The sequence below is a fragment of the Tauraco erythrolophus genome, chromosome 4 (genome assembly GCF_009769465.1).
Source record: "Tauraco erythrolophus isolate bTauEry1 chromosome 4, bTauEry1.pri, whole genome shotgun sequence".
Taxonomy (NCBI): Eukaryota; Metazoa; Chordata; class Aves; order Musophagiformes; family Musophagidae; genus Tauraco; species Tauraco erythrolophus.
In genome coordinates, this window is record NC_141468.1 from 87,617,181 (window position 1) to 87,645,148 (window position 27,968).

Genomic DNA, 27,968 nt, shown 5'->3' on the forward strand with positions numbered 1-27,968 from the left:
CGCCGCGCTCCATAGCTGTTCCTATTCTGCTGCTCGGTGGGACACAGCATATCTGCCAGCTCCCCTTCCCGCTTCCCCGCTTTGTGTTGCATGGAGGATGGCTCGAGGTAAGATGGAGGAAGACAAGGAGCAGGGGTGGAGTATTCTGAGACAGCATTGCTTCCTCTTAGCTGATTTTTTCCCTCTCCTAAACCTGACTGCCTTAGTTCAACTGGGAAGGCAGTGGATTCTCTGGCATCCAAACACATAAATTAGATTTCCGTAGCAAGATGGAGCAGCCCTTCTGCTGGAGAACCTCTTGTCGTAAACTTTGTGTTATCGTGTTGGAAGAAAGGTCCAGAACCTTGAAGTCTTCTCTGAGTATCTCTTCAGCGTGTTCTTGAGGGTGGTCTCAGTGCCACATTTGAGCTCTGGAAGCAAGTTATGGGGTGGGGGAGTAAGGGATAGGGAACGGGAATTGCTGGGGGGCTGAAATAACTCTGTTGTCCTTTACTTTTGTGGAAGACTTGAGTGTATCTTTCATGGATGTGGAAGCCTCTACTCGCTCGTGTTTCAGACTGCCAAATCCAGGAGTCAGATCAGACTCCTCCAGAGAAGAGCTGCCACTGCTTAACATTTGCTAACGAGCTATTTTTTTTGTCCTTATGCTTTGAAACAAAACCATGGTTGTAATGTGGAAAGAATGTCTTCCCGTGTTCAGCCAGGGTGAGGACAAAGGTCGTTGTGTGTAGAGCTCCATGCCATCCACCCTCTTGATCCTTCAGGTGTCCTTCTCCTCCCCTTCGCTGCCAGTTCTCCTGCTGGCCACGGAGTCACCTGAGGTTTGGGAGGCAAGCCCGTACGTGCCTTGTGATGGTCTTCTGCTCCAGCCATCTGCTGTATTTCCCTTCAGGGAGAGAATCTTCACTCTGGAGCTTTGATCAATCCCATTAGATGTTTTCTTAAATATTATTTATGTATGTATTGTTCCCATTTTGTGGTTTCATTCAGGGTCTGTTAATGTCAACCCTCCCCCTTTTATTCACAGCCCCTTGTAGGCTGTCTGGTTTTCTTCAGGCATGAATCAAAGGAGATTCTGACCCTTGATCAAGGGTCGGACCTTGCTGAAGTCGGTCACCAGTTTGATGTGGTCAGGAGTTACTGCTTCCCTCGAAACTTTCCCCAACTCAGATTTGCAAAGTCTGTCCCCACCAGCGGTGCAGGACAGTGGTGCAGGTAGTGGGCACTGCTAGTTGAACTGGAAATGAAATGTGGATGTTAAAGCTCAAGGTCATGATCCCTAGATGTTCAGCTTCTCGGCCATTTGGCTCTGCTGCAGTGAAGTGTTTTGAGGAGATGCCCTTCAAGGTGCTTGTTGCCCTTGAGCCTCTGCCAGTCTGATTGCCCTGATGATAGGTTGGCCCATGGTCTGAGGCACACATGCTTTCCGTGGGCTTGCACACCTTCTGAAGCACACAGGGGGCTTGGAAGGAAATGGGGAATATACCTATCCAACCCTTTTCTCCATCAGAAGGATGGGGTTGCATCTTTTTTTCCCCTGTATCGTGCCTGACTTAGTTTCTCAGTAGGGTAAATTGTTTGAAGGTAAAGTACAAGCTGGTCCATAAGGCTTCCTCCCCCACCTCAGATAAGAAAACTCATTAATACAGTAAAAAAAAAAAAAAGTCTCCATTGTTACACGAGAGCTCAAGGTCAGGCTGGTAGTAGTAACTCATATTGCTTCTAAGGTCAGCCCAAGCTTTCTCTTTCTGACAAGCCACGATAGATTGGTCATGGGGGCCCTTACATTTTTTTTTTTTTTCCTTCTGTAATAGGCTTTGCTTCTCCTGACCCTGTTAATGATGTTTGACTGAGGTCATCCTAGCAAACCCTGAATCCTTCCCATTACCTTCTAGAGGGCTTGCCTTTGTGCCCAAGTATTGTACGCTTGTTAAGATTTAAGCTTTTCTGATCTCTGCTGTAGCAAAGAAGCTGTCTTCACTGGAGAGGGGAGAAACATCTCGAATGCCATCTGTCAGTTAATGCTCTCTGAGTGACTCCCAACACCGAGCTGGTCCCTTTTTGCCCATTCAGAACTTGCAAGGTGCAAGCCCTTAAGCTGAAATATCTTCAGTCCATAACGTTAATTCCATGATAAAACGTCTGTTCTGGTAAGTCCTTGGTTTTGTTGCTCTTGTTGTTGTTTCTTTTCAGTAGAGAGGTCACAGAGGCAAAACCAGTTCCCGTGTGTGCTGTGAATTAGATGCCCGAGAAGTCTTTTTCCACTGATTACTGAGAACCTCCAAGACTCCAAGTCTTTTTCAGCTTTTAAAGCTTTTAGCAGACAGAGGTATCGCCTCTATTATTTTTCTTACTGGCTAGCGCTGTAAAAGGAACTACGAGAGTAATTCTATTCCTGTTTAAATAGCCTTTGAGGGAAAGGCTGAGCTCTCCCAGCCTTGTTTTCCATGTTCCTCCCACATACTACTCCTGGGCAGGAGACGGAGGAGACCCATTGTTCCTGCTCTCTGTCGTCTTCTGGTTTCGTCAGGGTTCTTGGATTTAATCTCAAGCACGGAACAATGTACTGCCTGGGATTAGACATAGGTCAGGCTTGCCATTTTCCCAGCGGTTTTAGCTCAAGAGCGTTCCAGGATTTACTCTTCCGTTGCATTTTGTAAATTAAAAGAAACAAGAGACTTAAAACACTGTCAACATGATAGATACTCTGGCTGGTGGGTCCAGGCAATTATTTGGCATCTGAACTTTTGGAAAGCTTATCTGCGTGTGCCAGCAGCATCTGAGCATCGTTGAAAGATTTTGGTCTCCGATATTTCTGACTCTTTAGCCTAACGTGGTTTTTTTTTCATTCAATATTTACTCCCTCTGGGTTGGGGGCATGGGCAGGGGGGTGTAGGATTTTTTTTTTGGGGTGGAGAAGGGGGACTTGTAACAAAATTGGCAGCAATAGAGCAGACAGGGAAGCATGCTGGGGCAGTAATTCCGCACTCGGGCCGTGGCACCCTGCCTGTGGGAAGTGCGGATTGACACGGGGACTCTCTTACTGAATCAGTGTTTGGTTTTGCTTGTGTTTTCCTGGCTCGATTTTGTTTACAGTTTCCCAGCCAAGATTTGATTTACTTTGGAGACTTTAAAACTGAAAGCACAAGTGGCTCTGCTTCCTCTGGGCAGGAAGATAAAAAAAGTAAATGTGTGTGTGTGTGTACACACGGAATTCTAGCCCCGGCAGTGCTGGCTTGGCTCAGAAGGCATTTCCCAAAGAGCTTGCCCTACAGGGTCCCTGTGGGGCTGAGGTCTGCCCTCCCAAACGTGCACACCAGAAGCTCCGACCAAACTTTTCCATATAGAATAGAATCACAGAATCACAGAATGGTTAGCCTTGGAAGGGACCTCAAAGATCATCTAGTTCCAACCCCCTGCCATGGGCAGGGACACCCTCCACTACACCAGGTTGCCCAAAGCCTCATCCTCATATCTCCCATCAACCCTGAGATGTTTTCACCCTCTCTTCCAGAGGTCTCCAAAGGAGCTACTCCGCAAAGCCGGGCATGATGACGAGCCACGGGACAGGGTCCCTCTCCGTGCGCTGGCCAAGCTTCTTTTCTCGACAGCAGTGCGGCCCCGTGCTGGCAAACCCTGGGCGATGGGAAGGGTGCACACCCCCCTCTCCGGGAGGCGGGCGGCAGATGGCCGGGCTGCGGCGTAGAGCTCTCGGGGCGCGTATCATTTCTCCGACTGCTCTGGATGTTGACACCCGTGTTGGGGAGGAGCCCCTCCTTAGACTTGCTCCCATCTTCTTTATGCCCTGGGTTTTTTGCAGCTGCTGCTAAAGATCACAGGCAACTTGAGCTGCGACCTCGCCGGTACCCTTGCGGGTTGTCCGCCGCTGTTCCTCCCCTTCGACACCGACGTGCCGTGTCGCGTCCTCCTCCGCGCTCCAGATTTCCTTTTGTATACGTAGAGGTCCGCAACGTACGCTTCTAATCATTGCAAAAAAAAAGGTAGGGACCTCTGGCAACGACCCTGTGGTTTCAGAGCACGGCCAGGGACAAGAGGAAGAAATTGTGTTGGGCTCATGGGAAATGACCTGCATCCATCTGGGATGTCTCATGTAGATAGGCATGTACTATTCCACTGCTTCCCCACCACAGCTGTCCAAATTGCTTTCCATATTGGGTGGGATCTGCAAAGCAGAGGACATCGTGAACAAGCAAGGGAAACTTTGTGTCTCAGTTTTCTGGAATATTAATGGTGCAGAGGCTAGTGAAGTCGGGATGGGGATGGGGAGAAAGACATTTTGTGGGAAGGATGAAGTTTTACAGTTGCAGAGTAATCCAGGGTAACTTTGCTGACCTCTTGTCGGTGATCTCTGTAATAGTTCTCGTTGTTTAATGAGCTGTAGGACAGGGGGTGGCAGAAGTGGTTGAGATATGGTGACAATCATTGTGGCCTGTGGTCTCATGCTTTTTTTATGCATTGTTTCTAGAAGCCCGAGTTTATTTTCAGGGAAGGGTAGATTTTCCTTTGGATACAAGCCCTGATGACGAATGTGTCCACGTGCCAGTCCGTCCTCTTTGGGAATACTTTGGTTTGTAGAGAAAGGACTTTCCTGACTTAACATTGCCTCCCTTGGTCCAGTGTTACAAGTCTCAGTGACGCTGAGAACCTCAGGAGAAGCGCTATATCTGTCGCCTCATCTCAGCAATCCCATTCCTGCCTTTTTCCCACCTACAAAAGGATTTTTGGAGGTTCTCAGCTGCAGCGGAGACTCCACAGGATTTGCCAAACCCTCAGGTGTATCAGTGTCCTATTTGTGAGCTTGAAAAAAGGGTATTTGACAGACTGCATCCAGGTCATTCCACTCCTGGACCCTGTCTGTCTGATTCTTGGTTTTGAATTTTATGGATAATGCTGAACAGTTAGTCCCGAGCGTTTCTGCTTTGCACAAGGAAGAACCCCAAGGGCAGAGTTCTCGCAGATTGCTGCGCTCCCTGCAGATTTTCTTCTCCAAGCCAGAGGGGCTGTTTCAGAAACCTTTTCCAAAGGGAAATTTAATAAGGATGGGCTAAGTGAGACTAACTGCAGGTGTGGCAGACAGGTTGAAGACGAGCACCCCACATCTGTCTGGATGGCAGAGGCTGGCCCCCATGAAGAGGGAGGATATAAGTTGGGTAAGATTGGGAGTGACTGGGAATGCCTTGAGACATCTGGTTCCCATCTCTGGTTCTCATTTCTGTCCTTATTCAAAGCGACAAATGCACAGTAGCCGCCTTTGAAAATTGATGGGGGTAGGAACTCAAAGCGCTCTGGAGAACAGAGCTTGTAATGTGTCGAGCACTGGGTGGACGGCGGAAGTTTCCAGTCTTGGCCACTTACGTGAAAGTCAAACTCAAACCAAATTGTTTAAGTCAACAGAGTCGGTCCCCAGGGGGAATGAGAGTTACATAGGCAAAGATTTCAGATGGTCTTCTGGAATTGGGGGGCTTCCTGGATCAGTTTTCTTTGAGAGCAGACGAAATGGTGCAGTGGGATACATGAACTCATGCAAGTGGTAGAAGTGTATCTGTCTGATCCGTGCTTTTCCCTTTTATTTTGGTAGAAGAAACCGTAGCCAGAAACATAGGAGCAGATAACACCCTGTTACTTTTGTTGCTTCTTCCTGGCATCCCATGTCACCCACTAATTTTTCACAATCGTAGGGAAAGTGTTTTTCCAGTCAATTTTATTGGAAATAGCCAGAGCTTCTCTATCAGATCTGATGAAATAATCTTCTGTCTTGAGCTCTGACAGAGTTAAGCAACTGAACTTGAGCAACTGAAACTCAGATGCTCTCCGAGAGCTTCGTCGTTCCCCTTCTGCGATGGACTAAGCATCCAAATACAGGTGTTGCTTTCCTGCTTTCAGGAAAAGTCGTTCTCGTCACTGTTTCTGTTCCGAAAGCTGGAGCCAAATCTGTCTTTCTTTTTTTCATTTTAATCCAATGGCTTCAGTAAATATCTAGCATTTAAGCTATGTGTGATCAAACAGCACTCTTAAAAAGTCTAGAAAATCCCTCTTTTTGCCAAGTTGATGTCCTTGCTGGAAGCTGGAGCGGGTCTTGAGGTACATGAGGGGGGAATGCACAGCTGCTTCAGGTAGGTGTACTCCGCACTGAATATTTCATTTTTAAAAAAAGGATCTTTGCTGTAGTTTTGGGCCCTAAAATTAGACAGCACGGAAGCCACTTCCTAAACCAGCCCTGCTTTGTCGTGTCGGCTGAGCTCTGAGTGCAAGGGACTGTTTGGCGTTGCGTTTGTTCCATTGCTGATATTAGCGGGGCAAAACGATGACACTTGGAAATACCGATGCTCTGCTTGCGTCGGGCACAAAAGAGCAAACTCTAGGCTGCAGAAAGCACCAGGTCCAGGTACATCCAATCATCTGTCATTAAATATAACCGGAGGGCTGGTCACACTCATCCGGTGAGAGGAGTTCTCTCTGGGAGGTCAGCTTGCGTTTGACGTCAGAAAGCAGCAGGTGGGTGGGGAGTGATCTGCGGGGTGGTAGCATCAACTTCTCTCCACTCGAGGAGGAAGGGGAACACTGCCAGGTGGACATGGCTTAAGGAATCATGTGGCATCTGTTCCTTCGTTCTTGCAGCCATCATCTAGTCACGGTCTTTGCGAAGAAGGTTGGTCTTTACCAAACGCGCGAAGCCCTCCGTCTAATAGCTGACTTCTCCTTGACTTTTTTAATGGTCTTGTTCCAGTTGGATCGTGCTCCTCCATCTCTTTGTTCAAAAATAATAGCTTTTGTAGTCGTTAGCAATTTCTCAGGCAAATGCAATTCTGTAGCGTTGGCACGGTTCCATTAATCATATAGAGTAATCCGTTGGTGCCAAAAACCTATCAAGTTGAGCTGCCTTTTTGAGAGCTGGTGGGAATGTGTACCCAGTGGTGTTCTTGCCGGCATATGGACTTCCCGTGTGTGCAGGAATGGCTGGGGCGTGGAGTGTGGGGGGGGGGGTCCCCCTTTGCTGTGCTGAGGGTACACGACTCCAGCAGGCTGAGAGAGCCTGGCAAGGCTCAAGACTCAAAATGATTCGGCCAGATCTTGAGAAAGTTTTGTGTTTAGGGATACATGGCCTCACCAGCCCTCTTTCATTCCCTCCCCTGAAATTTTCAGCAGTCAGAATAAGGACTTAAGTCTCCTTGAAATATAGACAGGAGTTCTTTTAGCCTTAAGCTCCATCAGCAGTCTAATGTGTCAGGTGGGGACATTTACCCTCCATGCCAGATGAGGGTAAGAAATGCGCGTTTCCTTGGGCTCGATGTTGAACTGCTGGCAACGAAAGGGGCACTCGGCGTGGTCCAGCTAGCAAATGAAAAAGACTGTTATGGCAGCAGTGTTTGAGAAGAGCTGGGATGTTTGGTTTAACCATCTGGCAGACTAGAGAGAAGAGAGTCCTCTGGGCTGAACCCCATTTGGGAGGTAAATTCACGTTGGGAATGAGCCTTGTTGTGGGGCAGGGCCCAAGCCACGTGCTTGAACCGGGCTGTGCCGATGTCCCACCAGAGCTGCTGGTAAAGGAATGGGCAGAAAGTGAAAGCAGCAGCATCTTTGGGAGCGGTGGGGAGAGGAGAATGGGGGGTCACAGCAGCAATAAGGGAAGCACTTGACAGCAGAGTGGGGAGGAGGTGGTGGTGGCAGAGGAGATCGGCTACAGAAAGTTTCAAGCCTACAGAAAGTTTTGTAGGGAGATGGGGGTCGGTCTCTTCTCCCATGTTATGAATGACAGGACAAGAGGGAATGGCCTCAAGTTACGCCAGGGGAAATTTAGGTTGGATATCAGGAAAAATTTCTTTCCAGAGAGGGTTGTGAAGTATTGGAACAGGCTGCCCAGGGAGGTGGTGGAGACCCCATCCCTGGAGGTGTTTAAAAACCGTGTGGATTTGGTGTTGAGGAACATGGTTTGGGGACCCTGACAGCGCAGGGTGAATGGTTGGACTCGATGATCTCGAGAGTCTCTTCCAACCAGATGATTCTATGATTCTATAAGCCACTGAACCAAGGCATGGAAATCTACATAAAAGGCAGAGAGAGGAGCAGGACTTGGCAATGGCAGGTGTGAGGAGCGAATGGAAAGCTGAAGAAGAAGGTCTCTACATTAAACGAGGAGAGGCAGAAGGGGATTGGACTCGTTTGCTTTGTTGAATCCTGGTTTAGTAAAAGGTCAATGTCAGTGCCCGCACAAGACACTACCCATTGGGACAGAAAGAGGACGGGACTGAGGTGAGATCGTGTTTGGCTTGTTCTTTCAGGTTGGGAAGAAATAGGAGGAACGCAGCGTCCCGTAAGCTGTGTGTGTATAACGTGGGGTCCCGCGGTGCTGCCGTGAGATTGCTGTGTTTTGGAAACCTGAGTTCCGGAGCTGCGGCTAACCGGAGCTGTCCTAGGGCATGGTTTTCCTTCAAGTGTCAGCTCTCTCCATGTTGTGCTAGTTCGAGTTGCTCAGTCGCACCGGGTGTTTCTGGCACGGTGAACTAGAGCGAGTGTGTGGGACTTCTGTTTCCTTGGTCAGATCCGAGACGTTTCACAGCTACCTGGAGGACATCATCAACTATCGCTGGGAGCTGGAGGAAGGGAAACCCAACCCCCTGCGGGAGTCCACCTTCCAGGAGCTGCCCCTGCGCACCCGGGTCGAGATCCTCCACCGCCTCTGTGACTACCGCCTCGATGCAGATGACGTCTTTGACCTCCTCAAGGTGCTTTGGGGACCTGGGAAAGGGGAAATGGTGCAGCTGTGGCAGCTGGGCCAGATCAGTGAATCTTATAGAATCGCAGAATGGTTTGGGTTGGAAGGGACCTCAAAGATCATCCAGTTCCAACCCCCGTGCCATGGGTAGGGACACCCTCTACTACACCAGGTTGCTCAGCGCCTCATCCAACCTGGCCTTGAACGCTTCCAGGGATGGAGCATCTTCCTAGAAAGAGAGAGGTTGCTGCTACTAAGTGTACTTTAAGACCAGGTACTCGGTGGCAGTGCAGTGGGTCAACAGTTCCCCATCTCCTCCCCTGCCTTGCAAGGGCACGGGGCTGCTCTTGGGGGCCCTTGTCCTGTGCAGACAAATTCATAACACGGGAGTCGTGACATAAATTTGCTTCATCGAGCCGATGAAGAGTCAATTTGGAGATGCTCCAACTGCAATGGCAGGGCTGGGAGAGCTGGGACTGCCTGGCTTGAGGGATGGTGCGAGATGAAAAGACTGGGCTGAAGCGTAGTGGGGACGCTGGGGGAAGGGTGGTGGCGGGGAAGGGGGGGGAGGGAGCTTCTCCGGGCTGTGCGTGACTGTCACCAGCACTAATTAGACCTTCGCTGTCAGGAGCAGCAGAGATGAGATGTTAAAAACGAGAGAGGCCGTTCAAATTAGAGATGCCAATCTAAAGCCCTCCCCGGCCGGAGAGCGAAACGTCGCCTTCCCCCCCGGAGTACCGTTTTCCCAGCTCACCCGGCGCAGCAGCTGCACCGCCGCTGCGGCGCGGCGGGAGGGGAGGAGGGAGGGAGGTGTTGGCGGAGGGGTGTCAGCGCCTTCGGTGTGACAACGTGGCCGCTTTTCAACTTGTCACCGTCTGGCGGGGGGCTCCCGGCGGGCGCAGGGCTTGGACGCCGACAGCCTCCGCGTGGAGCCGCTGGGCGAGGACAGCAGCGGCGCCCTGTACTGGTACTTCTACGGCACGCGGATGTACAAGGAGGACCCGGTGCAGGGGAAACCCAACGGAGAGCTGGCTCCAGACAGGTAACGGTGCCCGCTGTGTCCGGGCGCAGCCCGGCTGGAATGGGCTCCGTCTGACTGCTGTCGTGCCGGGGGGCGGCGGGGGGCGGCCTGGGATAGAGCCATGGCCGCGCGGGGCGAGACCGGAGTTGCCAAGCAGACCGCCAGCCACCCCACGTCGCCCATTGTGTGGGAGCCAGCCCGCAGCCTTTGTGGCACCGGGAGAGCCTGCCGTGGGAGCCGTGCCGCCTGCCCCACCGCATTCCTCCCCGTCTGCCCCGCACCGTGCCGGCGGCTCCCAGATCTGGCTGCCGGCGAGTGGGAATCCCTCCTCTCCTCCCTTCCCTGTCTCATCGCCGCTCTGATTTAATGCCTCCTTCGGTTGGGTTCCTAGCAGCTGCTCCCATTTCCCTGCCCGTCTCCCGTCCCGCTGGCCTCCACCGTTCCCTCGCTCGGCGGATATTTCATGGTGGTTTTGCCGTTCCGCAGGGGATGCGGGGGGCAGGCCAACACCCCGAACGTTCCTGGGAAAACGGGCAAGAGACGAGGGCGACCCCCAAAGCGGAAAAAACTGCTGGAAGAAAATTTGCTGAGGTATGGAAAGGTCGTTCCTGCAATAGGCGTAGAACGCGGATGTTCCCAGAGGGAAGTATAACGTACTTCTGGGGTTCCCCCAATAAGTATGTGCGTACCACGCAGCCATCGTTTCGGTGCATCTCTGAAGTGAAGCAAGCTCAGACTTGAAGGGTGCTTTGATCACTCTCCAAAGGAAATTCTGACCTGAGCTGGAAGCCAAGTTTGGTGAAGCAGTGGGTATCACTCTTCCAACCTCCCCGTGCAGTGCTGGGGGATATGCTCCTGATAAAGAACGCTTTCGCTGCGTAGCACTGGAAGCCAAAATCCTGGCCACTTGAGTCGGTATAGATTTTGGGATGCTTTCCCTGTCTTCGCCAAACTCCAGCCTTCACCCTTCACTTCTTAAAGTTTTATGGAGCTCTGACAAATATATACGTGAATACGTATGTCAAGCGTGTGTTCTGCACGCTGTTTTTTTCACGGTTTTGCTGTACGTTGAATAATGGCTGCGTCCCCCTTTCTCCTCCGAAGCAGCTGCATTTCAGTGATGTGAAGTCATGTATTTATTGTATCACTCCTCCTCTTTCTTTTTCGGTAGGGAGAAGGCAGAAGAGAACTTGCTAATCCGTGAGACTCAGATAAGAAACGGTAAAGAGATTTTGCGAGGTCAGGGTCGATACGATCGGCTAACAGGGCTCTTAAATTATCAAAGCCCAGAGAGGTGCCTTTCTCAGGAAAGGGGGAGTCTTTCTGCTGATGACTGGGGCTGAGTTTGGAAGGAGGGGTTGGCATTCCAGACTGCCTTGCAGCTGGGAGCCTGGGCACCTGCGAGCTCCCTGTCTTTGCATGGATTAGTTTGGGATCAAGAAATGTAACGTACTGGGTGATGCTAGTCCTTGGGCGCCCACCTGCTCACTGAAGTTGATGGGAATGGGTTGGGAATGGCCCCTGGTCCCCGGGAGACGAGGTGGACACAAGCTCCTCTTTGTACTGGATGCATTTTTTCAGACTGGGAAGAGAGTGGGGTCAGTGATGCCAAGATAGGAAAGGAAGAACCTTTTTGGTTGTCCTCGCCTCTCCTTCCCGATGGCCACTGGGTGGCTGAACTCGATGAACAATGACCTGGAGGTACCCACCTAAGGGTTAACAAGGCGAGCAGAAGCAGTGAGTTGGCAACGTAAACGATGTTAGGTCCAAGGGGGCTGAGGACTCATTTGTCATAGATGGGGACCCATTGGCTTCCACGTAACCCAGGGGCTCGGCCCACTCCTCAATAAAAGGCAAGGGTGGCATTGTCTTTGCTGTGCCTCCTTCCCTTCACCCTTTTGTCTTCAGATTTCCCGACGGCTGGTCGGGAGCTGGGCGGCAGAGCCGGAGCGAAGCGCGTGAGGCACCGGGAGTTTTATCAGATCGTTGTCTTCCAGCAAATTGTGTCACTTCAGCCACGGAGTAATCCTCTGGTGGCACAAAGCAGTGTCGTAGTCCTGGTTGCTTTTGAAACGAGTCGCCCATAGCTCCCATGACCCAGGGCTAGCACATGCTTGTGCTGTGCCGCTACTGCTGCACAGAGGTTTCCAACAGAGGTTGGGTGGCTGGAAGGAGGCTGCAACTCTCCAGTCTTACTGGGGCAACCCACTAGCTCATGTGCTGGGAGCCACTGGCAGCTCAAATCCACAAAGGGCTCTGTTTTTTGCTTCTTTCTATTTTTTCATAGTTAGTTTGCTTGAAAAGGTGGTGAGAAGCTGTGTGACATCTGCTATGGGGGTGTGGTGACCGTTGCTTTCTTTCCAGTAGCCGGTGGTTAGCTCCAGAAAAGTCTAGAGGGAGCTGAGAACCTCTCAGCCTTGAAGGGGTTTGAACCAACACCTTCCCCCTCCCTCAAAATGGGGCCAAAACTTTTTTTTTTTGCTTAGAGAGCGCCCTGGGGAGAAAGCATGCAAATGACAACCCATGAGGTTTCTCTGCTCTGCGTAAACATTTGTGGAGCGGGAACCACATTCTCCTTCTCCAGGTGGGTGTTCCAACCACCACGGGAGAGAGGTCCTTCCTTTGCAATTAATATTCAAATGTTTCACACAAGGCGGAACTGCTCAGAGTGTCTTGGTAGTTGGGACATGCTTCAGAGCAGTGGGAGATCTGCTTCAGATCCCACTCTGGAATGAGCAGGGATGGGACATGAACTTTTGGAACTTCCCCCTCATCTGGCAGCCCCATGAAGCCCATCCTTCACTTCCTCTTCTGTTCTTTCAAGTGCCTGCAAACAAAATGTTTCATTTGGGGAGAACGGAAGGTTTTATTCACTGCAGCGAAGGTTTGCACTGCTTAAAAAAGAAAAAAAAAAAAAATTGGCTTATTTCAAATAACGTTAATTTTCACTGGTTTTTATTCTGCTGCCAGACTAACTCAGACATTTGCATTACCTTATGTCCTGCTCTGGCTGACAGCCTCCATTGCGAGAAACAACTCGAATCCTTTTCCCTGGTCCGTCGTACTGGGAACGGAGGCGTGCTACAGCGCTGTTACGCTGCCCAGGTGTTGCAGAGTGCCACCGTTACTTCTTCACCTGGGTACTTCCTCTGTGTCTTGGCATCGCTCTCCGTGCCGTTGGGGGAGGCAACCGCGCTTCTGGTGGGTCAAGAGAGCTTTGGGTCTATAGTGAAGAGCACGTTTCTCGTGACAGTGGCCATTGGAAGTATCTTTTGCTCTTCCTGAGTCCCTAGGAGAGGAGTAGGGATAAAGAAAAGTTGTTAGTCCTAACTGCTGTGGAGATAACATCCTTTCATGTCGTTGAAGGGTCCCAAGGGCCTGGCCGTGGGACATGGTGGCTGCTGTGTCAGACGGAAGAGGAGTGGAGGCAGGTCACGGAGAGCTTCAGAGAGAGGACTTCCCTTAGAGAGCGGCAGCTCTACAAACTCTTGAGTGAAGACTTCCTGCCGGAGATCTGCAACATGATTGCGCAGAAGGTGAGGAGACATGACATCCTGTTTACCTCTCTTTGTCCGCTTCCAAGAGCATGGAGATTTGCTGATTGAAGGAGAGCTAAACCCAACAGCCTGTCACCCCGTCCTGCCCCCCCTGCTCCAGCCTGCGAGTGGTGTGGACGTGGGGACTGTTGGGCTTTGTATGCGGGGAGGAAGACTCTCCCCCACGGAGTGGCAGGGCTAGAGTCAATAATGAAAGGTCTGGTTCATGATTGCACGGCAGCGTAGGTCGGATGGCTGAAGGGGTGACTGTCTTCAGCTGTCTTCTGGGTCCCTTTTCTGCTAGCAGGGAATCTCTGTCTGCTTCGGAACCGCTGCGATTTACAGCCTCAGCTCTTCTCCGCAAACTGCCTCCGATTCCGCTTTTCCTGCCGTTCCTCAGCTGGCTCTGCGGAAGGGGCAGCGGCTGCTTTCGCTGTCCTACCCAAGTCCGCCTGAGCTGGAATGTCAGAGCCCCAAAACTCCGAGGGGTATTGTCCGTCAGCCACCTGAACGTTTTCAGGTGGGACAGGTTTGGAATGGGGTCCTTCGGCGAGATGGCTTTGCAAAAGGGGCTCTGCAGCCGGCGTGATGTTCTTGGATTGAGTTCAGTTTGCTTGCCCGCTACCCTTGCAAAGCTGATAGGGATTTCATGGCCACTTCTAGCCCCCAGAGTTTCTCCTGCCGCTATCACCGATGTGCCCTAATTTCCTCCACTCTCTTTTTCCTTACCTCAATTCTCAACCCTGTTTCAGGAGAAGCGTCTGCAGAGGACAGAGTTTTCTCCCAGGTGGATGTCTGACCATCAGCCCATCAAACCAATCAAGCAGGAGGTGAGGGGGGGTGCGAGGGGGAGGACGACGGAGGGAGGCGAGAGCAGATGCCTCCTGGGGGAAAAAAAAAAAATAAACCTCAGCATCGCTATTCAGTGGGAAGGAGTCGTTTGAAAGTGCTCGTGCTGAAAGAGAGATGGGTGGTGATGCCCGTCAGAGGCAGGCTGCCACTCCGGGGGGGGTTCCACGGCGAGCAGGGAGGTGCTGCCCTCCGGATCGCGGAGGTAACCGGCCTCGCCGCAGCCTCCCGTGCAGCTGCGTATGGAAATCTGGGCTCAGCCTGGGGAATTCCACTTCAATGAAAGCGCTGGCACATTCGAGGCGGTTCAAAGAGAAGTCGAAGAAGGATGAGAGGGCGAGAAGAACCGGCTTACAAAGGGAAACGACAGAAATTCAGCCAAGGGGAAAACGTGAGGCCGCAAACACATGAGGGGTGGAGGTAGTGCCGAGGGAGAGGAGAGCGAGCGATGCAGCACGGAGCTGAGCCAGGAGAGGGTCAGCTGGAGACGGCAGCCACGATTTCGGCTGCTTAAAGAAATGCTCATCAAACTGCAGCCTCGCCGGCCGGAACGGCTCTCTCCACCCTCACCTCCTCTCCAGCCCGTCGGCGTAAGAGCGCTGCCGCTCGCGGGTCCGTGCAGTGAAGCGGACCTGGGAAGACGGCCGGAGTTAAATATAACCTTTTTCTTTGGTCGGGGTTATTTTTAACGTAGATCAGCTTTCCCATCCAGTTCGCCACGCAGCGCGTTGGCACAGCCAGGGGCACGGTGCGGAGGAGACGGGGGGAGGTCTTTGAACGGGCAACCACGACCCAAAGCGATCGGTCAGGCAACACGGGATCCGCTTTGGAGGAAGGAATCGGCTCGACTCCATCAGGCTGTGGCATCATCTCTCGCTGTAGGTGTAACGAAAACGTAGTTACCTGGTGTTTTGTCAGACCCTGGGAAATGAAGCTGCAGGGAATATTCCACGTGAGCCGGGGTCAGGAGTTCCCGCAAAACAAAGGAGAAAGTACGGTTCCCTGCAATAACTATAATCACTTAGAATAGATAAATAAAAGGAAGGAAGAACCTCTCATTGTGCTGCCTGTTGGGAGGAAAATAAGACCCCAGCGATGGTCAGTTTGGGGCCAGAATTGCTCTCCGCAAAGCCCACCGTGCAGGAAGCGCGGGGGCACGTGTTTGTTCCCAGGCAGCCGAAATCCCAGAGGAGGAGGGGAGTGGGAAACACATGGAGCCTGACTGATGCTAATCAGTACCGCAGGTGCTCCAGGTCCGCGGCGGCAGAGGGCTGTTAATTGCTGCCTGTGGGCCAGTGAAACGTTTCCAGCCAGCGAGGGGCCCTCCCGGCACCCGCCAGGGTGGGGACGCCCGCGCTGGCTGCCCAGCGGGACGCAGCAGCAGTCCCTGCGGCGCGGGAGCCAGGGAAGGTGCCAGCATGTCCGACAGCTCCTTTGCCGAGCGCGCGGGGTGGGCAGCAGGCGAGTCCTGGGGAGAAGACCTCGCCCGGTGCAGGGGTGACCCCCTTCCTCCTGGCTCTGCGAGCTGGATTCCGCTTCTCTCCGAGATAGGAGTGCTCCGTAGGCTCCTAATCCTGCGGGGGATTTCTCAACAGGTGGTTCAGATTAGCTCCTCATTAAAGAGCTGCCCGAGCAGCACCCTCATTAGGGCAGCGCTGCGGAAACCGGAGCGGGGAAGGTTTGGAGGGCGAGGGGCCGGCCACCGGGGCACCCGCACCTCCTGGCCCTCTGCCCCCGAGGGCTGATCCCCACTGTTTGGTGAGCGAAGCAAAAGGCAGAAGTTTGGCCCTTTTGGGATCCCAGGGAAGGGGGGAAGGCAGCGATGTTGTGTCCTGGAGTGCTCTCTGGCGGAGGGAAGGAGACGGAGATGCCACGGTCGCAGATGCGAGGGGTGGGTTTTACCCTCCCAAGTGGGGAGGAAGCTGGAGCAACGTCCCTTTGCCACCTTTTCGTTCAGGAAGGAAGTTTAACTTCTGTTGGGTTCTTGGTTTTATCGTTCCAATAAGCATCTGCTTCCCAGAACATCTAGTAGTTTACTTGGTTTTGTTTGCTTACTCTTTTTAACCCTGAGTCGAGCATTCTCAACTCCAGTGCACTTAAGTGGGACATCAGGCAGTAGGTCCCTCTGAAAATCAAGCTTATTTCTGGATCTGAAGTGTCTCCAAGAGCCTGTGCCAGCATTGTCACTGCCCTGTGAGCGCTGCCGGGAGCAAACGGAGTGGTCGCAGGCATCTGCTGCATTGCTTGGTGCTCACTACACTGTGTTTGGAGTTTCTGCTTTTCCCTTTTCTTCTCCTAGATCTGCTAGGATGATGTTCTCTCCTTTGCCTAAAATTGTCCCGTTGCTTTGTGGATGTCATGTTTGTGGTGGGTCGATCTGTAACGTGCTACAGATTCTGTGTTGTGCCATTACAGTATCGGGTGCTGAAGGCATCCTGTAGGTTTGGAGAGGTCCTGGTGTGAGCACCATGGCTTTGGATGTTATGTTCATGCTTCCATAGGACATGAGTGGTGGAAGCTGTGTGAATCCAGGGAAAAGGAAGTCTGACCTGTGCACCAACAGTTGAAGAAATTAGTGTGGCAAGTCAGGCTGGCTTAGATCTACTGGCTGGAGAATCTAAAGGCTGATGGTCACATCCTCAATAAAATAACCTGATGTGCCAAATTCAGGTGGCTGGTTCCTACTCACCTCTTCCTAATTGTTGCAGAACCCACCTGTTTTGGTTCCTATTGCCATTTAAAGATTAGTCAAGAAAGTTAGAGGAAAACTCGCTGATGGGAATCAGGCCTGAAGGGAAGATGTTTGCAGTGCATGAGCAGAAAATAGGATTGTGGGGCAGCTGAGAAAGGGATATGAAAAGACTGAAAAACGGAAATGTAGAACCTGGTTCTGGAGCTTCTTGACCTCTTGTACTTGGCGTAGCAGTTTTAGTCCTGGACATCCTGGTGTTTGAATATTGATCAGTCGGAGGAAATATCTGAGACAGACAACTGGAATGATGAGGAAGCTGGAAGGATTGCTTTACAAGGAAACATTTAACCTAATTACAGAAATGCAGGAGTTTTGTGTAAGTGTCTGAGGAAGCCCATAAAGGCTGGAATGTGGCTGAAGAAGAGGAGGATTTTTGTTTGCCCAGAAGAGCTTAACTAGGAATAGTTGGATGGAATGAGGAGACGAGAAGTTGACTTTAGACTGAATGTGAGAAGCTGGCTAACATAAAGGCACGTGGCCTCAAGAGAATGGTTTCCCTAGCAAGGCGGTAGAAGAGTGAAGTACAAATATTTGGCAAAGATCTAGAAGGGAAAAGAACACGGGCAGAGTTGCCTCATGGTGAGATCGTGCTTTGGGGTTTGCCTAAAAAGGATCAGCACAGAATACGTGGTTTTTGCTGTCCAGTCTGTCCCTAGATGCTAAATATGGTCTTAATGTCATCAAGAGTCCCACCACCCTCTCTTGGACACTTCTCTTTGGCTGTTGGGTGGTTGAATCGTAATTCTCTTCATACATTTTTGCTGCTGGAGACAGGGAGATAATACAAAATGCTTGTCCATGGAATGCTGCAGAGGGGGGTTGTAGGGCAGTGCTGTGTAGGGGAAGGGGAGGCAGAGGGGAACGAACGTACGGTGAAACCAGATGACATTTCTAGGCATTTATCAAAACACCCCGAGGTTCCACTTCTCGGCAATGAAACAAGGACAAAATAGTAATCATGGTGCCAGATTTTTTCCGGGGATTAATAATGGGCCTGGAGAAGTTGATGGTCTGAGCAGCAGCCAAGGGACCCCAGCTGATTGCTAATCCTCAGGAAATGCCTTGTGCCTAAGTGGTGGTTGCTGGTTGTTCCCTGAAAACGAAGGTGGAGAAATGCACGTTGTTCTTTTCGGGTCGATGTTCCCTGCTGATAAGGCACGCGTACCTTGGTCTTGCAGAAGTCGAAGAGGTGAGAGTGGCTGGTGGGTGACTGATTCGTTTGTCTTATAATTAAATGATGTTAATAAAGGTGATTGCGCGCTGCCGTGTCCATACCTGGCACTTTACTGGAGAAATAGGAGCAGGCGATCCCCGGTCTGGGAAGCCTGGAGTCGAAGTAGGATCAAACACAGCCTCGCAGCCTGCTGGCAGCGGGGAGGCGAGGAAGTGGGGCAATAAAGAGCCAGGTGTCCTTGAATGAGAAAAACTGGTTGGGGGACCCAGCAGGAAAGCTGTCCAAACAAACAAGCGAGAGCTAGTTCAGGAGAGATCAGCACAGAGGGAAACCCTTATTTTGAACAGGAAAGGAAAATGCTCTGGATGATGCCTTGATGCAAGGCTGTACCAGTCTCTTTTCCTATCCGAAACACTCTGTTTTGGAGCAGAGTAGTCCTTTCTACTCACGCTGGCAGCTCGGGACTGGGCTAACTGGAAGGGGCAGAGGTGTTATGTGGGGGTGCCGACAGCCTGAATCCTTTGCCCAGAAGGGAAATACGTGCGGTGCGTCCTCGGCGGAGCGGCAGCTTGTCTAACCCATCGCTTCTCCTTCCTTTTTCGCTGCATCAGTAGGATTTCATCGCTTGACAATAACGTTCCTTTACGTGTTGCTTTCCATCTGAGAAGTCATGTGCACAAATTCTTTTTTTTTTTTCCCTTTTTCTCCCCCCCAGCCATTCATTGTAGGTATATTTTAATACTTGCTCAAAGTAAACCTGCCTCTGCTCAGGCTTCAGAAAGCCCATGCGTTACAGTTTTTGGTGCACCGTTTTGTCACAGGTAAACCCGAACGTGCTGAGTTCGATGGAGAAGCAGAGGCGCCGAGAGGAAGAGGAGGAGCGTCAAATCCTTATAGCGGTGCAGAAGAGGGAGCAGGAACAGCTGCTAAAGGAGGAGAGGAAGAGAGAGATGGAGGAGAAGGTCAAAGCAGTAGAAGGTACGTGCGGCTGGTGTGAAGCAGAGGTGGAAGCTTTCAAAGCCAAGGCTGAGATCTTGGCTGAAGATGTGCCGTGTGTGTTCCTCCCCTGCCAGACCCGCTAACGGGAATATCTTTTCTTGCCCTTACCTCAGATAAATTGGTCTGACCATAGCTTCTTTTCCTTTGTCTATCTCCCTCGGTGTTGGTGGCTGTTCTCTAGTGCGTCCTTCAACGGTGTCATCTTCCTCAAATCATGCTTATTTTCTCTCTTCCCCCAACTGTACTTTTTTTCCCCTGCTATTCGTGTTGTTCCTCGGTTCTCTTCTGCATCCCTACTTGCCTCCTCACGGATCGCCCTGTGTGCAGGATCCGCTGGCTTTGCTCTGGCTGAACAACGTTCCGTCTTTTTGGGCCGATGCATGATGAAAGAAGGATTTGAGGAGAAAGAGAGGGAGACAACATGGGAGTAGCAAGAGTAGTATTTTTATATTGGTGCTGGCCTTGTCAATTGGAGAACTAAAGATGAGGGGACCAGGCTAAAACAGAGCAACAGAGGTGGAAACTTCAGGTGGTTTTTTGGGGGGTTTTGAATTAAATGCTGATTTTAGCCGTTCTGCGAGAAAGAGCGTGTTGAGTTTAATGCATCAGACCAAGGCACAGACAGCAGATGTTCGTGCACACGTAGACACTGGTGTCTTAAGAGCAGGCTCGTATCTGACCACCTTCTCTCTGTCAGCCTCCATTACGGAGGTCCCTTTATCCGTTGCTTTCGCCACAGTACCCGTGGCTGGGCCGTTGCAGTTCCAGGGAAAGGCTGAACATCTTCAGAAAACGGTGGTGGTAACGTGGCAGTATCAGTATCGTGAATCCTTAAGCGGATAAAGAATCAGAAAAGGAAAAAAGATTGCCTTCGTGCAAACCTCGTAAACTTTCCGAGATGAAACAGTCTGCTGCCAGATGTTTGGTAGCAGGCCAGATGTTATCTAAGAATAGTTCCTTTTACCTGCTTACCTTTCTAACCTTTAGAAAATCCAATTACTTGCTTGGCCTTCGTGTATTCCTGGTTACCAGTCCTAGCTGATCCAGTGCTTTAAATGGAATCATCCAGCTTCCATAGCTGCCACGAAGACTTATTTCACCTTGGCAAACCGCATATTCTCTGTGCTTTAATTCTCCATCCAAAGACAAACTAGATCTTGAAGTTCCAGAAGAACCGCAAAGGTAAATGTGCCTGCAAAAAGCTCTTGTTTTGGTACAAGCCGTGTCCTTTTCTGGGTAAATGAGATCACTGCGTCGTCTGATGCAAAGGCACCAGAGCCACCCAAAGGAACTGGCACGGGTTTGGGCAGCAAACTCTTATGCCAATTTAGCCTACGTTCGTGCTTTTCTTGGCAGAGATGCTTTTATGTTGGTTTGTGCAGTTTCTTTCAGTTGAGTTTAAACTTGTCCCTGGTCAGTCTAGGCTAAGTTGGGAGAAGTCTCCTACTAAGCTGGTGCAAAAGCTGTTTGGGAAGGCTATTTAAATGGCTGGCTCGTTCAGTTAAATCGCTCCAGTATTTTTCATCTCTAGAAACAGCAGCTATCCAGGTAAAACTTTGGCTTCTCAACCATCTTTCCGTATTGCCAAGCACACCGTCCATCGGCATTGACTCTCGTCACAGTTCTTATGATGGACAGAAAGTGATTTGAAAATGAAGTAATTGGTTTTGCTTGGTTCATACTTGTTAAAACCGGACGTCCATCGACAGAGATTTTTAGGTAACAAACGTTTTCTTGTATTTTGCAGTCCATTTGGGATTTAACATCCATTTCATAAGGTCTTCTGTAGAGGGGTGATATGAAACACAGGGTGAAATATCTGCTCTCTGATGAACTTCATCAGCACTTCACCTGCTTCTCGGTTTTGTACTCTATGCCTGGTTTTAGATCACCTTCCTGTTTCCAGTCTGGGATTTCACTTCCCTCAACTCCTGCGCACGCCCCGGGTAACAAGCCTCCCGCTGCGCCCATCCGTACTTCCCTGAATTTATGAATTTTAGCAGCTCTCTAGACTTCTACCACAACAGCAGGTTAGAGTTTCCCAGTTCTTTTCCCAGCTGCTGCTCCAATATTGCCTCTCACACATGTGGCTTTCTAGCTCTTTGAGGTACGTTTTAGGGCATGGGTTGGCTTTGGAGAGCTGGTGGGTAGGACTCAACCCGTGCCAACAGCACAACAATGAGCTTTCCCTGTGATCTTTAACATGCTGGATTAATCACTGCCATTCGTCCTGAGCGAGCTCCGCTCTGGTACCAGGGTAGCACTCCCTGAGTCCCGTCAGTTTACCAAGTCAGATTCTCAGCAGGTGGCGATGGATTTCTAATTTTCTAAATTTCCTTTTGCTGCCCAAATCATCACCGCGTGTTTTTCTTCCCTTTCTCGCTTCAGTGACGTTATTATGGATGTCTAAGTGACGCTGGTTTTACAGAAGAAGCATGCAATACGGAACTGTGCTTGGATGGAGTTCCAACTGCAGTTTGATGCTGGACTTCTCATCACTGAATGTTATAAAAGATGCTGATAGATTCCGTAGGACATCTTAGATGCAAGTCCTGTCCTCCCAACTTCAGCGCTAACGAGAGTCTTCTAAGCAGAAATTTGGACTTCCTTTTATCAGCCTTTTACATACTTGGCCGTAGACTTCCCTGGAAATACTCACATTGTAGCTATTCCTAGTTTTCTTGTACCCTCAACCCCTATCCAAGGCCTTTTTTTGACTGACGCAGCAGGAGAGTAAATTAATACTCTTCCACCAGAGCTGGTACTTCTTGAAATTTTGGCATTTTCCAGAGATAGAATCTCTGTCAGAGGCTATTAGCCAAGTCACCCTCCATCTTTCTTTCACTTTGGATGTTCCTTGATGTAGACTGTTTTCTGGGATGTTACTCCTATGACATATCTCCTTGAGCTGTACTTTCACGGAATTCTGCTCCAGCAGAAAGTTGGTACAACCGCAGGTGTTTACCAAGTCAAATGAATTCAGATTTCCTATAAGAAAAAGGAAATGAGGTTCATAAGAGCCCATAAAGTTTCTATTATGAAGCAATCTGTTAGCCAGCTGTCTGGTTGCAAACCACAGGTTATATTACCAGCGTTGCTTCTTCCTGCCTCTCACCTCTTAAAGCAAAGCTGTCCCAGTGGTCCTCCTGTGTGGCAGCTTGCTCGCTCTGGCTGCGAAGGCCTGCCTGAATGATCTTCCCAAAGCTAGCCACGGTGGTGGAGGATATTAATGACCCCAGTTACTTATTGCCACCCAGCTTCACCCTTCCCTCGGCACTGCTCTTCATCCACTTCAGTGGAAAACCCGCTGCCTTTTCACCTGGCTGAGGTGATGCATCTGAAGGATGGTAACTTGACAAGCCAGCTCTTTCCATAGTGCTGATCTATGCCTAGATCTGGGCGTTGAACTTCTCTCTTTGTCCCACACCGTGGTCAGGAATTTGTCTGGAAGCTCCCTGGGGGAGCATCTGTATCACGGTAATACTTCAAAATCGATGATAGTAAAGCCAAGGGGAAATGAAGAGACGTGTTGATGGTGCGCTGTCTTCTCACCTCCTCTGCTCCTGTGCTGTCACTGCTTTTCCTGAAAGAACAAGAACACTTCACAGAGTTCTTGAGAGTTGCAGGAGCTCCCTTCATTTTCCATACAAAATACTGTTGACGAGGAGCACTGAATGTTTTTTCACCTCTCTCCCCACCCCACCGCAGAACGAGCCAGGAGGAGGAAGCTTCGTGAAGAGCGGGCTTGGCTGCTGGCACAGGGGAAGGAGCTTCCCCCTGAGCTTTCCCACTTGGATCCCAGTTCCCCTACCAGGGAAGAGCGAAGGACCAAGGATCTGTGAGTTTGCAGCCGGGCATGCAGCATGTGGATCTGTTGAAGCTTATCTAGCGAGTACGGGGAGGAGAGGAGTGTGGTCGTTCACAGGAATGAGGAGGGAGAAGTGAGGTTGAAGGACAGCGAGGGGTAAAATGAGAAACATCTGGATTTGGTCCACACCAGGGGAGTGTTTGGGATGAGACCTATAAGTCAGCATTGTGGCACTGTGTGGGGTGGAAGGGAAGATGAGGTACGAGAGGGTGTCTTGTGTGTCCTCAGCCTGCACAATTCACTGTCACGCTTCCCGTTACAGCTTCGAACTGGACGATGAGTTCACAGCCATGTACAAAGGTTAGTCCTCCTGCCCCGGCTTTGCCCTCGGCGTGGAATGCTTCCCCGAATGCCTGTGCGTAACCGTACTCCTTTCCTTTGTTCCTGCCAGTTCTAGATGTGGTAAAGGCTCACAAGGACTCCTGGCCCTTCTTGGAGCCCGTCGATGAATCGTACGCTCCCAACTACTACCAGATCATTAAGGTACGGAGGGAGCGTGGTCCGGTCAGCGTGACAGATGCGCTTCGTTGACACGGGTGGAAGTTTTTTGGAAGCGTTTTGAAGTTTTGTGGGCTGGGTTACCCTCGCGGTCAAACCTCATGACTCCAGCTGTCCCTCCTGGCCTTACAAGTCAAGGAAACCAAAGACGAGAGGCTGTGCCTCGGGAGAGCAGCCTCCACTCCTCATCCTCTCTCTGCGAGGGAGCTGGCCGTGCAGCGTTGTGAGCCCCACTGTGCTGGCTGTAGCTGAAGGGAGGTTTTCTTGCGTTTCAGGCCCCCATGGACATCTCTAGCATGGAGAAGAAGTTGAACGGAGGTCAGTACTGCACCAAGGAAGAATTTGTGGGCGATATGAAGACGATGTTCAGGAACTGTCTTAAGTACAACGGTGAAGGCAGTGGTAAGAGCAGTAAGATGCTAAGTTCATGTATTCGCAGTGCTCAGTCAAAGCAAGCAGTGATCTCTCCCCACTCACCAGTGCTTGATTTGTGCTTGTTCTCTTTCAGAGTACTTTTGGGAGGCTGGACGAAAGAGTAGGAGCTCCTGAGTAATAAGGCCTGGGGTTTTAGGGAGGTTTTTAGTGCGATGTGGTCATGCTGAATTTGGACATGCCATACTAAGAGACTCCCATGTTGGTAGATGGTGAAGGCAGAACGTACAAAGAGAAGAAAGTCTGTTTCTTTCTGAGCTTGTTCCTTCGTGTGCTTGTGTGTGTCTGTGTGCCCTTTTCTCTCGTAATAGCTAACACGGACTTTGAAAAGCGTCGGAGTCTGGTGAGCTCCCGCTGTTTGCTGAGTACCACAGAAAAGGGAGGAATGAATCAGGCTTGTAGTCCTTTGGGTGGAAAACGTAGTTTTTAGATTCCTTGGCTGTTGAACGAACAACATGAGTCTGCAAACAGGAAACCCTGGGTTTAATTGCCATGCCAATTAAAATCCTGCCTGTTACTTAAGTAAGAAATCAGTGCCCATATGGTGGGTCATCGCTACAGACTGTGTCTCGCTGGCACCACCTTGAAAGGGACAAGAGAGCTACCTGGCTTGGTGTCACAGGCCCCAAGTAAAAGCATTCCAGCACTGCCACTGGGAGAGCTCTGTTTCCCGAGGAACTGCTGGGTTAGCTTAGTGGAAACAACTGCAAAGTCAGTTGCTTCAAGCCCTTGTCATTAACACCTCTCACATGCCTTTTCCTTCCTATCTGCTCCAATGAAAAGGAGGAGCCCCTCTGAGCAGAACACTGGGGACACTGGTATTGGCAATAGCTTTCGTGTCAGGGTCAGCAAACGCTTTAGAAGCTGTACGTGGATTTGCTGATTTTCCTCTGTCTGCAGCGGAGATGTGAACGAGTCCAAGAGAAACCTCTGACTGTAACCCAAGAGCGTTGCTGGACGTTCACCTTTCGGCTGCTCAAGCCGTGCCGCTAACGGCGCTTCGTCGTGCCCACGTGCCCGTCCTCTGGTGGGGTCACTGAACAAATCTGGTGCTGCGTTGCTTGTCGAGTTGAAGAACGTAAACCCGATGCGGCCAGTTAGAAACCAAAGTCTTCCTCAAAGAAACTTTGTGGAGGGGAGACGATTTATCTGATGGGTCAAGTCTGACGATGCTTAATTGTTTCTCTCCGTAAGGCTCCGTTCCTGATGTTCTTGGGTTTTTTTTGACTGCAGAGTATACCAAGATGGCTTACAACTTGGAGAGATGTTTCCACCGAGCAATGATGAAGCACTTCCCTGGGGAAGACGGAGACACGGACGAGGAATTTTGGATCAGAGAAGACGGGAGGCGGGAGAAGAGGAGCCGGCGGACTGGTCGCTCCAGCACAGGCAATGTTTGGACTCGGTCACGAGACCCAGAGGGACCAGGCAAGAGGCAGCAACGCCTGGAAAACGGAGGAAAACCTCCACCATATCGAGCTACTTCCAGGGCTCCGGGTTCTTCCTCCTCTTCCTCTTCCTCCTCCTTCTCCTCGTCCTCTGCAGAGGATCCAAGTGGCAACCCAATGCAGCCTCCTCGAGAAGTGGGCCCTTCCAACGGGCGAGGTTTCCCTCGCTCTCTGCAGTACGGCGGCATGCCCAGCCCTGTGCCCCATCCCGGCCAGATGGTAAGGAGCAGGTTCTTCTCCCATCAGGCCTGTGGAGGGAGGGGAGGTAAAGAGGAATGAAGCTCTCCTGCGAAATCCCTACCATGCCTCCATCCTTTCCCACAGGTGATGTCCTGTGGTGTATCAGCTGCTCCTCTGAGATCCTGACTACCCCTCACTCTTATAGCTAGAGATCAGGCAAAATTTCTAGAGTGGTTCTTGTGATGCAAATAGTGGGAGACAGTAGGACAGGTGGAGGCCATGAGTATTTTGAAGGCAGTCCAGCACGTTCTCCCACTGCCCTGCTCACGGGCTCCTGTGGTCTGCTCCTCTCCTTGGAGTCAACCACTGCCCCCTCCCATCTTCTCACTCGCTCCAAAGTAGTTGGGTGGCACGTGAGCTTACCGTGACCCGAGTGCAGGGACACGTGGCTGGGATGTACGAGAGTGGCTTTGGCAGGAGAACCGCCTCACCTAGTAGGAAAGAGACTACAGGTTTTTCATGGTGTCTCCAAAAAGCCTGTCTGCTCATCTCCATGGTTCCTTCAGCCTCGGCTTCCCCTCACCTGCGGCAGCTCCGCTGCTTTTCTGCACTTCACAAATGGTTTTCTTTCTTTCTCCCTCCCCATCCCCCAGAGACCAGCCGTGCCGGGAACGTTTGGCCCCCTGCGTGGATCAGATCCCACCAAACTGTACGGCTCGCCGCGAGTGCCAGAGCCCCATCCTGGAGACCCGGTCCAGCAGCACCAGCACTTTGCCGTGCAGGTAAGCAACGCCGCAGCCGGGGGATCCCGCGCCCCAGCATCCTCGCCGCGTGACGACCCTCACCAACACCCACCCCGTCTCTCTCTCTCTTTCCCCGTCTTCCCCAGTCGGCCATGGGACTGAGCGAGCACCGCGGGCACCGGCTGCCCGCCCCGGAGAAGCAGGCATGCGCAGGACCGACCCACGTCGCCAGCCTCGGCCCCCAGCCGGGCACCCTGCAGCTGGGGCGTGCCAGCGGCCCCCTGCCCGACGCCATCTACCCTCCCGCCCAGTTCCAGCAGGGCTTCCTCCCCCCGAGGCACAACGGGCCCCCCGTCAGAGCGCCAGAGGGCTCGGAGGAGCCCCCCGGGCACATGTACCGCCCCTACAAGTACCTGAGCCGCGCGCAGCCGGCGCTGTGGAACGGCAGCCACGGCCCCACCACCCAGGGCACCGTGGCACCGGAGGAGAAGGCACCCGTAGGGCCGGGACCCCCTCTCCAGCCCCGTGCCCTGGGCCATATGATGGACCCCCGGGCCATGAGGCCACCACTGCCTGCTGGCCAGTGGACCGAGCAATCCAATTTCCTCCCTCCCGGGGTGCCTCCCGCGGGGTACGTCAGAGCGCCGGGGAAAGCCGCCGGCCAGAGGATGCCGCAGCCGCCGGCCGCTCTGTTCGGGGCACCGCCTCAGGTTCCCAGAGGGTGCCAGGGTGGGGAGTCCATGATGGACAGCCCGGAGATGATCGCCATGCAGCAGCTGTCCTCCCGCGTGTGCCCGCCGGGCGTGCCTTACCACCCTCGCCAGCCGCCGCCGCCGCACCTCCCCGGCCCCTTTCCCCAGCTGGCTCACGCCGCCTCCGGCGTGCCGCTGCCGAAGCCCGTCGCGGGGAACGGCAGCTCGCAGGATCCCACCGCTCAGACCGTGGAGCCGGAGAGCAACCAAGGTAACGCCTGGATTAAATGGTTGCGGGACACACGCTCGTGTCTTTGGGTTTTAAGTCTAAATCGGGATATATGTTCTGCTCCAGCCATCACTTACGTTTTTCTAAGGTCGTTTTGTTTCACTGTCACCTGCCAGAGGTCCCCTCTGTCCCAGCTATACCAGCAAGTTATCGGTTTGCCGTAGGGTGCAGATGCAAAGCGTAGGCTGTGATGCTTCTACAGCTCTCTTGGAGTTAATATAAAAACGGGATCTGCAGGGAGTTAGGTAAGGAAAGAAGATGTTGTGTGAATAAATGGTTTAAATATACTCCGTTGAGTATATGGCAGTACAGCTGCTCCTCTGAAACACACGTGTGCCTCATGAGCTCTCGACATCTCGAGACCTTCACGCAACGGGACTGCCCGAAAACCCCTGACCAGCCGTGTCGGCTCAGGTGGGATGGCAGTGTGTCGTGTGTGCCATCACAAGTTTCTAGTTGGATTTAATTTGTTTTAGCTGGTAAAGTAGAGATCAAAAAGAAAAAACCCTTAAAAAAATAAAACAAACCTGAAGTAGAGATCAAAAAAACCCCAGAGATCAAAAAAAAAAATATTTTTTTTTCATTAATTCTAGCTGGTAAACTAGAGATCAAAACTCTTGCATCTTTTATCAATCCCTCGTGTGTCTTGCAGTAAGAGGAAACTCTTTCCTTGTGTGGCATTGCTTAAAAGTCATCGTTTAAAGGTAGTGGATGTAGAACAGGGAGCGGGGGAGGACACTTGAGTGCGTGCAG

At 51.5% G+C, this 27,968-nt stretch overlaps 1 protein-coding gene across 1 annotated transcript in view; it reads left to right on the plus strand.

Moving 5' to 3' along the window:
• Window positions 1–27,968, plus strand: part of CECR2 (CECR2 histone acetyl-lysine reader) — a 92,852-nt gene that overhangs the window by 61,297 nt on the left and 3,587 nt on the right. Inside the window, exons 3-16 of the mRNA XM_086610683.1 lie at window positions 8,561–8,744; window positions 9,637–9,776; window positions 10,242–10,346; window positions 10,927–10,976; window positions 13,122–13,291; window positions 14,044–14,121; window positions 18,888–19,044; window positions 22,774–22,903; window positions 23,196–23,233; window positions 23,325–23,416; window positions 23,707–23,833; window positions 25,097–25,530; window positions 26,145–26,273; window positions 26,381–27,197. Of these exons, the coding sequence (XP_086466809.1) occupies window positions 8,561–8,744; window positions 9,637–9,776; window positions 10,242–10,346; window positions 10,927–10,976; window positions 13,122–13,291; window positions 14,044–14,121; window positions 18,888–19,044; window positions 22,774–22,903; window positions 23,196–23,233; window positions 23,325–23,416; window positions 23,707–23,833; window positions 25,097–25,530; window positions 26,145–26,273; window positions 26,381–27,197 (2,651 nt within the window). The remainder of the gene's footprint in view (window positions 1–8,560; window positions 8,745–9,636; window positions 9,777–10,241; window positions 10,347–10,926; window positions 10,977–13,121; window positions 13,292–14,043; window positions 14,122–18,887; window positions 19,045–22,773; window positions 22,904–23,195; window positions 23,234–23,324; window positions 23,417–23,706; window positions 23,834–25,096; window positions 25,531–26,144; window positions 26,274–26,380; window positions 27,198–27,968) is intronic.